This window comes from Oncorhynchus tshawytscha, linkage group LG08 (assembly GCF_018296145.1).
Source record: "Oncorhynchus tshawytscha isolate Ot180627B linkage group LG08, Otsh_v2.0, whole genome shotgun sequence".
NCBI lineage: Eukaryota > Metazoa > Chordata > Actinopteri > Salmoniformes > Salmonidae > Oncorhynchus > Oncorhynchus tshawytscha.
Window position 1 is genome coordinate 57,101,980 of NC_056436.1, and position 13,158 is coordinate 57,115,137.

Genomic DNA, 13,158 nt, shown 5'->3' on the forward strand with positions numbered 1-13,158 from the left:
ATTTACTTACTTTGCAATTAACCAAATGCCAGTTAATACAAAATGTTTTATTTTACTGATGTAACTTAACTCAATTACTTCAACTTTGAGCACATCTGATGTCATCAATTTCTGGATCATAAAATTCACAAAATAACACACCTTTCATGCAATTTACACTGGAAGTTCATAGTACAAATGTAGTATCCATTGATCAACCATGACTGTGGTCGTTATCTTAAATACATACATTTCTTGCATGTCATTTGCCAGTTAGTCTTCAATCACAACACCAAGTTATCCTGGGTAGAACAGGGAGTGGTTACCTTTCAAAGTAAACCTGCATGTACATGCTACAGTATATACCAGTCACAAACAGATCTTGACACTGACTTGGTTTGTCAGATATGAACGTGTTGGATACTCCATGTCCACAAGGTCTGATTCTCTCTGATGGACCGTGGTCCACTCTAGATCTTAGTTTAGTGGTCACCAACCATGGTCCTGGAAAGATACATGGTGTACAGTGCAGGTGTTTGTTCCAACCCAGCGCTAACAAACGTAATTCTTCAACTCATCATGAAGATTGACTGAATAAGGGGAAGGGGCTATGGCATTGACATGATTGGGGCTACAGTCTCTTTCTCTACTATCAGATGGAAAACCTCTTTCACTTGATGTATTTGGAGACAAAGGAAGAAGCGATGTCCCTGTAAGGCGTGTCCGAGTCGGAGCGCGTGGGGGGGATGCGGCACAGCCTCCGGAAGCGAGGAGAGCGCAGGAGCAGGTTGTGGCCCAGTCCCACACAACTGGAGCTTAGCCAGTACAGAGCCATGGACTGGGGAAGAAAGAGGAAGGGAGAAAGAGAGCGTTCAGCAGAGACAAATAAGCAAAGTTGAATTCCATGCATAGCCGTAAAATTTAATTCAACCGAAAGCTTTGAGTTGCATACGGTTAGCCCTTCATAATTATATCTGGAAAAGCATTACCAAACATCACCTTGCTAAAATATATCTAACTAAACCAAAGATCGTGAAGAGCTTCTGATTTTTTTCAGTCTCCCTTTGCAGCATTTCACAAGGCCTACTCTCACGTGGACCAGTGCGTTTTGGGTTCCTCTTCGGCAGTTTCTTATGCAACTACGATGGTGCTCCGAGGGAGACACAACAAAAATTACGCTCCAGATTATCGAATCAGATTGAGGGAGGGGCTAGATTGGGAGGCTGCATCAGTGTATCTGGGAAAGATAGGAACAAGAGAGGGCTTTCAAAGCCAGATGGGGGTCTTCAGGGACAAACAGGGTTTGTCTGTGGCAACATCTGCCCAACTGTAGAGTGTACAGAGTGTGTATGTGTCTGTTGCACAGTGTCCCAGATAAGCGAGACGTCCTGTGCATGGGTCTGTGGACTTGGTGGAACTATCACCAAAGTCGGGGAGAAAACATCCTCAGTGTTTTTTCTGCTATCACCATTTAGGTGGCCTCCTAAACAAAGTGTTCGTCTCATCCATCCCTTATGTAATGTGATGGGTGGATAGGCGCACGGGGCAATGGAGGTTATGCCTGTCTGGGCAAGAGGGAGACAGAGGTGTGTCTGAAGTCTTTTGTTTCAGCGCTAGTGGGAGGGTGTTGCCATAGGGATGGCTAGTGAAATGTGCTAGCTGTCTTCATTTACTGGGGGAAAGTGATGTGGCATGTTTAACAGCTTTTGTGAGGACATGTTGTTGAAGGACAAATGGTTTGTGGTTGCGTGTGCTGACACATACAAGCATGCAGACACACACACACACAGACTTACGGAGGGCACGGTGGCAGCTATGGGTATCATCAACAGAGAGATCCCTCTGATAAAGTTGGTCACATACTTCTGGAACTTGGACGCTTCCATCCTCCGCAGAGCAAATACCTGACAACACAAATAAACTAGACTGAAGGGAAACATTCGCGGTGAAAATCTCAACATTCTCATTGCTACTGGGAAATTAATTCTGGTTTTTAATATATATTCACGGGTCAGCGAGGGATGCAGAATGACCAATCTCTCAATGTATTTGTCACATGCTGTGTAGACTAACAGTGAAACGCTTAAAGGGATACTTCGGGATTTTGACAATGCACAGCGCTACTTCCTCATAGTCAGATTAACTCATGGGGACCATTTTTATGTTTCTGCATCCAGTATGAAGGAAGTTAGGTAGTTTCGCAAGCCAATGCTAACTAGTGTTAGCGCAATGACTAGATGTCTATGGGATCTACTAGCTTGCTAGCAGTTACCATAGACTTCGTCATTGCACTAATGCTAGTCAGCAACTTCCTTCTTGCTGGACACCGAGACATACAAATGGTATCCACGAGTTCATCTGACTCTGGGGAAGTAGATAAAGGGCTTCTTGGCCAAAATCCTGAAGTATCCCTTTAAATCAAAAACAGATGTGACTATCACAAAACTAGTCCGAACCAAGCGAGCAACTCACATCACTATCTTTTTTGCGTCCCAGTAGATAATCTACGATAGTATGTTCTGTCCTAGCCTACATTTGAGTATTTCATTACACCAAAACCTGACACTCCACTCCACCCCCTGAAATCTATTGTGAGTTGAACACAGGTCTATCTGAAAGCGTGTTAGGTGAGGAGTGTCCTCTTGTAAAAACTGCCACAGGGTCTGAATACTAGGTGGATCAAAGCTTTCATCCAAAAGGTTTCCCTATTGTGTGTAATGGAATGGAGGTGTTGCTCAAGCCGGGTGTGTTAGTTCGACCAGGGCCTCACCTCTGTGATGAGCAGGTTGATGAGGCCCAGAGAGACAGGCATGATCCAGGTAGAGTCAGGCAATGTCAGGTCGGAGAACCATAGAGTTCCCCCTACTGCCAGCTCTGTCTGCAACGCTGAAAACAAAAATCATATGAAATATTCCATTCTAAACTTAAAGCAAAATAAATGTGATTATGTAGCTTGTAGAAGATACAACAGACGATTGTGATTCAAGTCCGTGGTGAGTGTGGAGGTTTACCAGTCGCAGCATCAGACACCCCCAGGCTCAGGTTACGCAGGGCCAGGGAGAGGCATACCCACATGGGCAGCTGCACCCATACCAGCAGACTGGCCTTGAAGGGGTGGCAGTTATCCCTCACGTACAGCTCAGACACTATCCTCTTCAGGTTCTTCTTGAATTGGTATCTAATGGGACACAAAAGGAACCCAAATGCCAGGCCATTAAGGAAGTTTCATTTTTAATGTCACTACTTTTAAAACCTCATAGCTGACTTTGGAAACCTGATACAGTGTAATATCAGTTGAACAGCATGGAACTTTCCCATAGAAGTTCTAAAAAGTCAACTGTCATACACCATTACATTGACAGATAAGACCAAGAGAGCACTTTTCTTTGAAGAAAATCTCAAACTGCATAGAAGTGTGTTGTGTTTTGGTTAATATTTATAGACTGTGGTTTCAGAGTTGGTGCCAAGCTCCCAGAGGAAGCCCTCCAGGAGCCCAGGTCAAAGGTCAATTATTCACCGGCAGTGTTTTTCCATCCAGCCCTTCTCTTTGGCTCGCACCGAGATCTCGTAGCGCAGCCTCTTAGCCAGCTCCGCTATCTCCACTTGCAGGGCTTCAACCTAGCTGGAGGCAAAGAGGAGCATGGGGGTTAACTTTGATTCAACATGGACTCCCCCTGAAATGTAGCCAAAAGTTCTAAATTACACAGCCCACATTAGTAACCCAAAACTGGACATGGGTCGTAGAGGGAATCAGGCTGGCCAGGGAGCCTGGTCCCGAAGGACCACTCTCTGAGTTATGACAACAAAAAATTCAACCCGACTGCTCCTTTTTTAAAATCAAGTTCTCAAAGTCCTCCAACAGTCCGGGACCTTGATGTATTACAGCCAAATATCAAAGTCAAAAAGCTGTTTTTCTCATGATGACTCATCATGGAGGACATTCATAGGGTTGAGTAGAATGCTGCTGTGTGTGTGTGAGGCCTGTGGGAGCGATATGCTGACCCTTGCTGTCACACAGTGGGAGAGAGCGCAGCACTGGGGAGGGGAAGAAAGGTAGGACGACGACACTGGGGGGAAAAAAACTGGAAAAAGAAACAACCGACAGCTGAGGAGGAGTGGGAAAGAATGCTTAATAAAGGCCAAGGGCTTAGCAATGTTTGCACAGTCACAGAGAAACATTGGCTGACTTTAAATTGCCTGTCGTAGTCCCCCAGAATGTGTGTAAACATCTTCAAGTGCAATAGTGACTAAGCAGCAGAGAACATCTTCCCATTGTGACTATATCATGTTCCACAGCCCACTTGTTTCACACAACAATATGGATGAGAACTTCAAATCCTGTTTCTGTACATTTACATATCAAATTGTTAAGCAAATTATACATTACTCCAGTGGTGCATCTCAACAGTCTAACGTAGCTTCCTCATCTCTTTTCCTTGACCTGCACCCAAATGGATTTACAAAATAGGTGAAACCAATGGTCGACGCTTCCTGGATATTTGCTTTCAACTTGCCGGTTTCTTGCACATCTGTGCAGACGAAGGAAATAAGACAAGGAAGAATGCCACTTGACTTTAGGCTATAGAGATGCACACCCAAGGGCTTCTCAATCTCAACTCTGCCCGTTAGGACCAGTGTGGGCTGAAAGAAAAAGAAAACACTACAATATAATGCTTGGTTCTTGATGCAACACAGACCTTTGCTATGATGACCGCCTGGTAGGCTCCAAGTGGCAGTGTGACAACTGTCCTCAAGGCCACAGTGGTGCATACGATACTGGCCCACCATGGTAGACCTGTGGTCTGATGGACAGAGATCAGTAGCTGCTCAGTCAGATGGACAGGAGTAGAGTCTGCTAGGCTCTCATACCAGCCCGTCCCACTGGTTGTAGATGCTGGTCTACATGGCTGAAAGCAGAAAGTTGATTTGAGAGGCAGACTAAGACGGAGGCGTGGTAATGTGGCCACCCGAAGAGGGACGTGGCTGCGGTATGTTTTGTGGTGGTCACAGGCAAAGGGAGCATGGGAGATGCTTCGAATGGGAGGTCTGGGTGACAGGTGGCTGATTTGATGTAATATCCACTGTGAGCCAGGTCTCATGTTCATGTTCATCTTCAGACACAACATTGTCACAAATCTGTAGAGGAGAGGACAATTTTTAACTCGTAGGCATGGGCAAAATAAGTTGCACAGTAGTATGTAAACCAATCACCACTGGCACATTTTGATTTAGCCTAGCTAGCAGCAATGACTGGCCCTTCTGTAAGGGAGACATACACGCCACCTAGCTAGCTAGCTACACAGGCAACAAGGTCAATGGACATTGGAACTTTTTCGCTTTGCAGTAAGTTTTCCATTACTTTAGGGCAGGTATTCCCAAACTGGGGTACGGAATGCCATCTATACATTTGGGTAAGGTTTTTTTCTCGCCCGAGTAGCCTCGTCCCACTGCCAAAAATAAAATTAAACCATCTAGTGCTCAGCGAAATAACAACACAATGTCAAATACAGGTAGCCTGGTCAAATAATTAACATCCAATCACATTAACCGTTACTCTCTCGTGGGATTTCCACTAACAGTCCTTATGTAGCCAAATGCAGTTGCTGCTCATTCCGTTTGCTTGAAAATGTATTTGAAAAAAAAGTAAGGCCCACGTCCAGAGACACATACCAGCTCTACTGGTAGTACTGCTTCTACCAGCAGTACTGCACCTGTCGACGACACGTCGTTCTGCTTCCACGAGCACATCCAATACTAGCATCAGTATTTCTACATTTGTTGTTAGCCCAGCTAGCATGGACACTGACAGTTGTGAATCTGATGCAGCTGAAGAGCTACTTCCCCCTTCCCCGGAAAGTACCGAACAGACGGGGACGTTGGACCATCGAAGAGGCACAAATATGATGAGAACTACATTGATTTGGGGTTCACTTATATTGGGAGTAGTGCCTTTCCTCAGCCACAGTGCGTTATATGTGCAAAAGTACTAATTCACAACTCGATGAAACCTTCACTCTTGCGCAGACATTTAAAATCAAAACATGCCAATTTGGAAAATAAGCCACAGGAGTTTTTTGATCAAGAATTAAGATGAGTTTTGAGTGGTAAGACATGTATAAAAGCAACAAATACCATTAATAAGAAGAGGCTAGAAGCGTCTTATATGGTGAGCTACCGAGTGGCTAGGACAGACAAGCCCCATGTTATTGTGGAGGACTTAATTCTTCCTGCTGCCACGGATATGGTTGGGACAATGCTGGGGGAAAAGGAAAAAAAAGCTATACAGACAATGCCTTCATCAAACAACACTGTTTCATGATGCATCAGTGACATGGCAGGAGATGTTTTGAAACAATTCACATATAAGCCAGTGAATTATATGCGTTATAGCTGGAAGAGTCAACAGACGTGGCGGGCCTGGCACAGCTCCTGGTATATGTCCGTTAACGTTTATAGGATGATCAATTAAGGAAGACATCCTCTTCTGCAAACCACTGGAAAACAGGAGAGCATATTTTTAAAGTACTGGACAGCTTTGTGTCATCAAATGGACTTTGGTGGTCAAGATGTGTTGGTGTCTGTACTGATGGCGCAAAAGCAATGACAGGAAGACATAGTGGAGGGGGAACTCGCATGCAAGCAGTTGCTCCCGACGCCACTTGGGTAAACTGCAGCATCCACTGAGAGGCTCTTGCTGCCAAGGGAATGCTTGGCAGTTTGAAATACTATATTCAGTGTGCGGGACAAAATTAAGGCTATAATTAAGAAGTTGGAGCTCTTCTCTGTCTGCTTTCACAAGGACAACACACAGGTTTTATATGTATGATTTTTTGTGTGCAAATGAACTCAAGCTTACGGACAATGTCAAATGTGATATAGCAGGCCTCCCGAGTGCATCGCAGTGCTAGTTGTGCCACTAGAGATTCTGGGTTCGAGTCCAGGCTCTGTCGCAGCCAGCCGCGACCGGGAGACCCATACCTCCGACACATTGGTGTGCCTGGCTTCTGGATTAAGTGGGCATTGTGTCAAGAAGCAGTGCGGCTTGGTTGGGTTGTGTTTCGGAGGACGCATGGCTCTCGACTTTTGCCTCTCCCAAGTCCGTACGAGAGTTACAGCGATGAGACAAGACTATAACTACCAATTGGATACCACGAAATTGGGGAGAAAAATGTGTAATTTTTTTAAATGAAAATTGTGATATAGCGAAGCACCGAAATGAGTTGGGTGCACAATTACGCAGGTCCTTTCCTGAAACGGATGACACAAACAACTGGATTCGCTATCCACCTACCGATATCTGAACAAGAGAGCCTCATCGAAATTGCAACAAGCGGTTCTGTGAAAATTTAATTTAATTAGAAGTAACTGGCAGATTTCTTGATTGGGCTGTGCTCATAGTATCCTGCCTTGGCAAATCATACTGTTAAGACACTGAAGCCCTTTGCAACCATGTACTTGTGAGAGTGGATTCTCAGCCCTCACTAGCATGAAAACTAAATACAGGCACAGACTGTGTGTGGAAAATTATTTAAGACTGAGACTTTCTCCAATACAACATTGCAGAGATATGTGCATCCTTTCAAGCACACCCTTCTTATTAACCTGTGGAGAGTTCTTCACAATTTTCGATAAACAAATAAGGTTTTATATGTAAGATGGCTAATTAATGAACAAAATTATTGATTATTGTATTATTATTTGTGCCCTGGTCCTATAAGAGCTCTTTGTCACATCCCACGAGCCGGGTTGTAACAAAAACTCACACTCAATCTTATGTTTAATAAATGTATCGAATAGTGTGTGGCAGGCATACAATGATGTAAAAAAAAAACATTTGACAGTGCACTGACCATGGTGCTAGAGGGGGTACGCAGCTGGAGGTTGAATGTTTGAAGGGGTACAGGCTATAAAACATTTTGCAACCACTGCTTTAGGGGAATAGGAACGACTCAAGAACGCTGTTGTAAGAGATCAGCAAGGTTATCTTACAACTAAAACCTCTTTGTAGCTAGTACATCATGTACTGTACTAGCCCTTGATCATGACTCAGTTCCATTACACATAAGAGTCATTGGACGAAGGCGTCTTCTGTACGGGGGAGCCGCTCGGTCTGAACATTAACACGCATCACTTGCATTACGGTTTCGGAAGCATAAGGACCTTCTGTGTCTTATCTGATAATAATAATCAATAAAAAAGGTTACATTGATACATACCTTTATAGGGTTAGTGAATTCCCACACAGACATATCTCTATGTTAGTGTTTATTGAAAACCTCCCTTAACGGAGTTGCCAACAACCGGGTGCATCCGGTTTTCAGGGATACAGCTAATTCAACATAGCTTCCTTTTCCGCTGAAGTGGGAACTCTGCTCAGGCATATTTTAAAGCCTGCTACGTTAGGTTAACCAGAGAGGAAGAAGCGAGGGACAACTGGGGCCAAAATCCCTTCTCCAGCAGGTGGTGTTTTTTTCATGTTTTTCACTCACCAAGCAAGGAGTTTTGGTATAGAGCTCAATAAGTGTGTTGAATTTGGTTAACAAAAAATGTTTTTTTTGTTGCTACGTGTGGCATATTTGATTGAGTATTAGGTTCGTAATGATTAGGTTGTTACAAGTGTACTGAAAAGAGTACCCACTTTATATCAGTTGTCACTGGTTCCCACAGCCAGTCATAAACCCTGCCAATTTCTACAATTTTAAACCTAACCACACAGCTAGCCTTTAATGAATGTTTACGATAGCCAATTTCGAATGTGTGTTTGTGGGAACTAGTGGAAAAAGTTGTACCTTTTGTTCACACAAAAAGTTCTACCTTTTGTACCACCTGATCTTGTCCCCCTACCGACTGCCTTTCCTTTTTGAAGACGTTTCATTTCATTGTTAGAGCGACAACTAGAGTATCTGGTCAATATAATGGATTGTGGGTTAACGAAATTATAAACTAGGTGGTTCGAGCCCTGAATGCCGATTGGCCGACAGCCGTGTTAAATCAGACCTCACCTTGATGTATCTTGCATAAGAACAGTCCTTAGCAGTGGTACATTGGCCATATACCACAACCCCAGTGCCTTCTTGCTTAAATATACACTACCTGTACTTATTACCCATCTGCGTCTCCTAACACCTACCTGTGTGTAAACTTTAAGAGCTATGCCAAAAAAACGTGTTGTCACTGAAAAATACATTTGGCTGCAACTGTTAACGGTGTACAGTATGTTTATTTTGAATTTGTGAAATTATGTTGATGTGATATGAACGTAAAGGGATTTATGTTTCTAGAACACTACCGCAATTGAGAATCGATTCATGTTTAGATAGCGTATTTGACTGTTTTGGTTTCCAGAGCCAATTCACCTTTAAACATGATTTAAGGTCATTGGATCATAAGGAGTAACGTTAGGCTCCTTTAGTCCATTGTGGGGCTAGTACTGCACATAAGCTATCTAATGTGAATCGATTCTCAATTGCGACATGGTTCTAGAAACAGAGCGTTTTACTTTTATCACATCAATCATATACACTAATCGAAATACACTTACTGGACACTTAACAGGCTTTATCACAGTTGCAGTTGACACTTTTTCATTGACAACACTTTCTGGCGGCCTTCAGGTACACACACAGGTGTTCGGAGCATGTTAGATAGCTAATTCATAAGCACAGGTGGTCCATCTGTCTTCCATAAACACGGGCTGCAGCATGGAGATATGGCCATGTAGGAACCCTAACCTTATAAAAGGTGTGTATCAATTGAACGTTTTGTTTTTTGAAAATTGTTTCTCGCTGATATGGAAGATAAAGGTCCTCATGCTTCCAAAACAGCAACGCAAGCGATGCGAGTTAAATGTTCGGACCGAGAGACGGGGCTTTTAACAAAACATCCCGTACAGAAGACACCTTCGTCCAATGACTCGTGTGTAATGGAACTACGAGTCATGAGGCTAGTCAGTGACATGCAATTTGCTAGTTATAGCATGTAGTTCGGACAAAATAATACATTCTCACCTTCGCTCCACTTGCAGAAACTAATATTTAAACGTCTGTCCCAAATCTATACATTACAATGCCGCACGCTAAATCTAGTATTAGTTTATGATTTCACCTCCATCTGCCAAACGTGTCGAGGAAATATGACGTCTGGAAAAGAGTTAATACGTCTATGAAAGGCTAGAGCATTAGCACCACCTCGTGGAGAAAAATATGTATGCCCTGAAACCTGCAATTGATCATGAAGGAATGCGTATTTAACATTTTTTTTAAACCTTTATTTAACTAGGCAAGTCAGTTAACAACAAATTATTATTTATAATCATAACGTTGCCGGTTAATGTATTAGGATACTTAGGCTATTTTTATTTTGTATTTATTATGGATCCCCATTAGCTACCTTTCCTGGGGTCCAGCAAAATTTAAGGCAGTTTATACAATTTTTTAAATATTACAATACATTCACAGATTTCACAACACACTGTGTGCCCCCAGGCCCTTACTCCAGAACTACCACATATCTACAGTACAAAATCCATGTGTATAGTGTGTATGTTATCGTGTGTGTATGCATGTGCCTGTGCCTATGTTTGTGTTGCTTCACAGCCCCCACTGTTCCGTAAGGTGTTTTTTGTTGTTGTCTGTTTTTTTCAATCTAATTGTACTGCCTGCATGAGTTACTTGATGTGGAATAGTCTATGGCTCTATGTCATGGCTCTACATAGTCATGGCTCTATTTAGTACTGTGCACCTTCCATAATCTGTTCTAGACTTGTGGACTGTGAAGAGACCTCTTGTGGCATGTCTTGTGGGGTATGCATGGGTGTCCGAGCTGTGCGCCAGTAGTTCAAACAGACAGCTTGGTGCATTCAACAATACAGGTAGTGATGAAGTCAATCTCTCCTCCACTTTGAGCCAGGAGAGATTGACATGCATATTATTAATATTAGCTCTCTGTGTACATCCAAGGGCCAGCTGTGCTGCCATGTTCTGAACCAATTGCAATTTTCCTAAGTACTTTTTTGTGGGACCTGATCACACGACTGAACAGTAGTCCAGGTACGACAAAACTAGGGCCTGTAGGACCTGCCTTGTTGAAAGTGCTGTTAAGAAGGTAGAGCAGTGCTTTATTATGGACATACTTCTCCCCATCTTAGCTACTGTTGTTTTGACCATGACCATTTTACAATCCAGGGTAACTTCAAGCATTTTAGTCACCTCAACTTGCTCAAGTTCAACATTATTTATTACAAGATTTAGTTGAGGTTTAGGGTTTAGCGAATGATTTTTCCCAAATACAATGCTTTTAGTTTTTGAAATATTTAGGAATAACTTATTCCTAGCCACCCACTCTGAAACTAACTGCAACTATTTGTTAAGTGTTGCAGTCATTTCAGTCACTGTAGTAGCTGACTTATTGTGTTGAGTCATCCACATACATAGACACTCTGGCTTTACTCAAAGCCAGTGGCAATTCATTAGTAAAGATTGAAAAAAGTAATGGGCCTAGACAGCTGCCTTGGGGAATTCCTGATTCTTCCTGGATTATGTTGGAGAAGCTTACATTTTTTAAAAACACTCTCTGTCTTCTTTTAGACAGGTAACTCTTTATCCACAATATAGCAAGGGGTGTAAAGCCGTAACACATACGTTATGCCAGCAGCAGACAATGATCGATAATGTCCAAGAGCGCACTGAAGTCTAACAAAACAGCCCCCACAATCTTTTTATCATCAATTTCTCTCATCCAATCATCAGTCATTTGTGTAAGTGCCGTGCTTGTTGAATGTCCTTCTCTATAAGCATGCTGGAAGTTTGTTGTCAATTGGTTTACTGTAAAATAGCATTGTATCTGGTCAAAGACAATTTTTGCCAGAAGTTTACTAATGGTTGGTAACAGGCTGATTGGTTGGCTATTTGAGCCAGTAAAGGGGGCTTTACTATTCTTAGGTAGCGGAATGACTTTTGCTTCTCACCAACACTGGGGGCACACACATTCTAGTATGCTTAAATAGAAAATATGGCAAATAGGAGTGGCAATATCGTTCGCTATTATCCTCAGTAATTTTCCATCCAAGTTGCCAGACCCCGGTGGCTTGTCATTGTTGATTGACAACAATATTTTTTACACCTCTTCCACACTAACTTTATGGAATTCAAAATTACAATGCTTGTCTTTCATAATTTGGTCAGATATACTTGGATGTGTAGTGTCAGTATTTGTTGCTGGCATGTCATGCCTAAATTTGCTATTCTTGCTAATCAGGGTGAGCTTCACACAGTGGACTTCCTCCTGGGGCACACTGGCTTAGTGCTAACAGTATAAATCTGGTTCATAGGCACAGGATGACTGCATACAATAGCTGTAGGATCAGTAGAGGCATTCAGGGCAGTTAAAGGGTCATAGATTAGGTTACTTACATTGTGTCTACTGACGCCCCTGGTGTAATGTACATTTGCTGAATCATTATGAAAACTCTGCATCACAATGATGGTAGGGATTAGCTGAGCTGGGCTTGGGTCATTGATAAGTCATTGTCTCAACGCAGCCTTATAGTGCTGTGAAAGGATCCAGGATCCCACATGATTTGGGTGGATCCCATCCTCCTTATAAAACGTGTTTTGTTTCCAAAATGTATTGAAATCTAATAAGTGGGACTGTGGGTGCAATCCTTGGCGATACGAGTGAACCCACTTGGCACATATGTCAATTCAATGTCTATTCCACATTGGTTCAATGTGGTTTCCTGTAAATGATGTGGAAACAACGTTGATTCTACAAGTGTGTGCCCAGTGGGTCTTTTTCTCATGCAAGGTTCTGGACACGGTGTACTGTAGAAGGATATTGAAATAAACTTGGCTCATGTTTTTACTTTTACTTAAACAATGAATTGTGACCAACACGAAACACAGCCTGGACAGGTAAAAGGTTTGCTTTTGAAGTATTACACTGAGAATTTAGAAAAGTACATTTTTCCAATATTCTTTGAACATGTTTCCTCGTTGGCAGAGAAGCGGGCAGCTGTCGGTGGTGATGTGGGTGGGCGTTTCCGTGGCACTGGCCTGTGTCGTCCTATCTCTGATCACTACCCTGTGGTGTCGCTTTGTCAGCCGCAAACGCCATGGAGGACGACCACGGCAACAGGATATGCAACTCCACAGAAAACAAGACATGGGTTTGACTTTGAAC

General features: G+C 42.9%; 1 protein-coding gene across 5 annotated transcripts; it reads right to left on the bottom strand.

Moving 5' to 3' along the window:
* Window positions 1–26: 26 nt before the first annotated feature.
* LOC112256270 (cytochrome c oxidase assembly protein COX18, mitochondrial) lies at window positions 27–10,139 on the bottom strand. Of its 5 annotated transcripts, none has more exons than XM_024429405.2 (7): window positions 9,987–10,139; window positions 4,677–5,115; window positions 3,497–3,597; window positions 2,991–3,157; window positions 2,750–2,865; window positions 1,776–1,883; window positions 27–817 (listed from the first exon to the last, which is right to left on the bottom strand). In XM_024429405.2, the coding sequence occupies exons 2-7, from the start codon at window positions 5,103–5,105 to the stop codon at window positions 650–652; spliced, it is 1,089 nt and encodes a 362-aa protein (XP_024285173.1). In that variant the 5' UTR covers window positions 5,106–5,115; window positions 9,987–10,139; the 3' UTR covers window positions 27–649. The 5 variants fall into 5 exon arrangements, with proteins under 5 accessions (XP_024285173.1, XP_024285174.1, XP_024285177.1 ...); XM_024429406.2 differs by lacking the exon at window positions 9,987–10,139 and adding an exon at window positions 5,650–5,686; XM_024429409.2 differs by lacking the exon at window positions 4,677–5,115 and having other exon boundaries at window positions 9,987–10,129.
* Between the last annotated feature and the right edge of the window lie 3,019 nt (window positions 10,140–13,158).

Excerpts from the sequence above, each read along its gene's own strand:
- LOC112256270 (XM_024429405.2), bottom strand. The coding sequence starts at position 5,105 with ATGTTGTGTCTGAAGATGAACATGAACATGAGACCTGGCTCACAGTGG. Across the intron at positions 2,866-2,990 it reads GGTGTCTGATGCTGCGACTG|CGTTGCAGACAGAGCTGGCA; the intron begins GTAAACCTCCAC and ends TTTTGTTTTCAG. Across the intron at positions 1,884-2,749 it reads TCAACCTGCTCATCACAGAG|GTATTTGCTCTGCGGAGGAT; the intron begins GTGAGGCCCTGG and ends TTGTGTTGTCAG.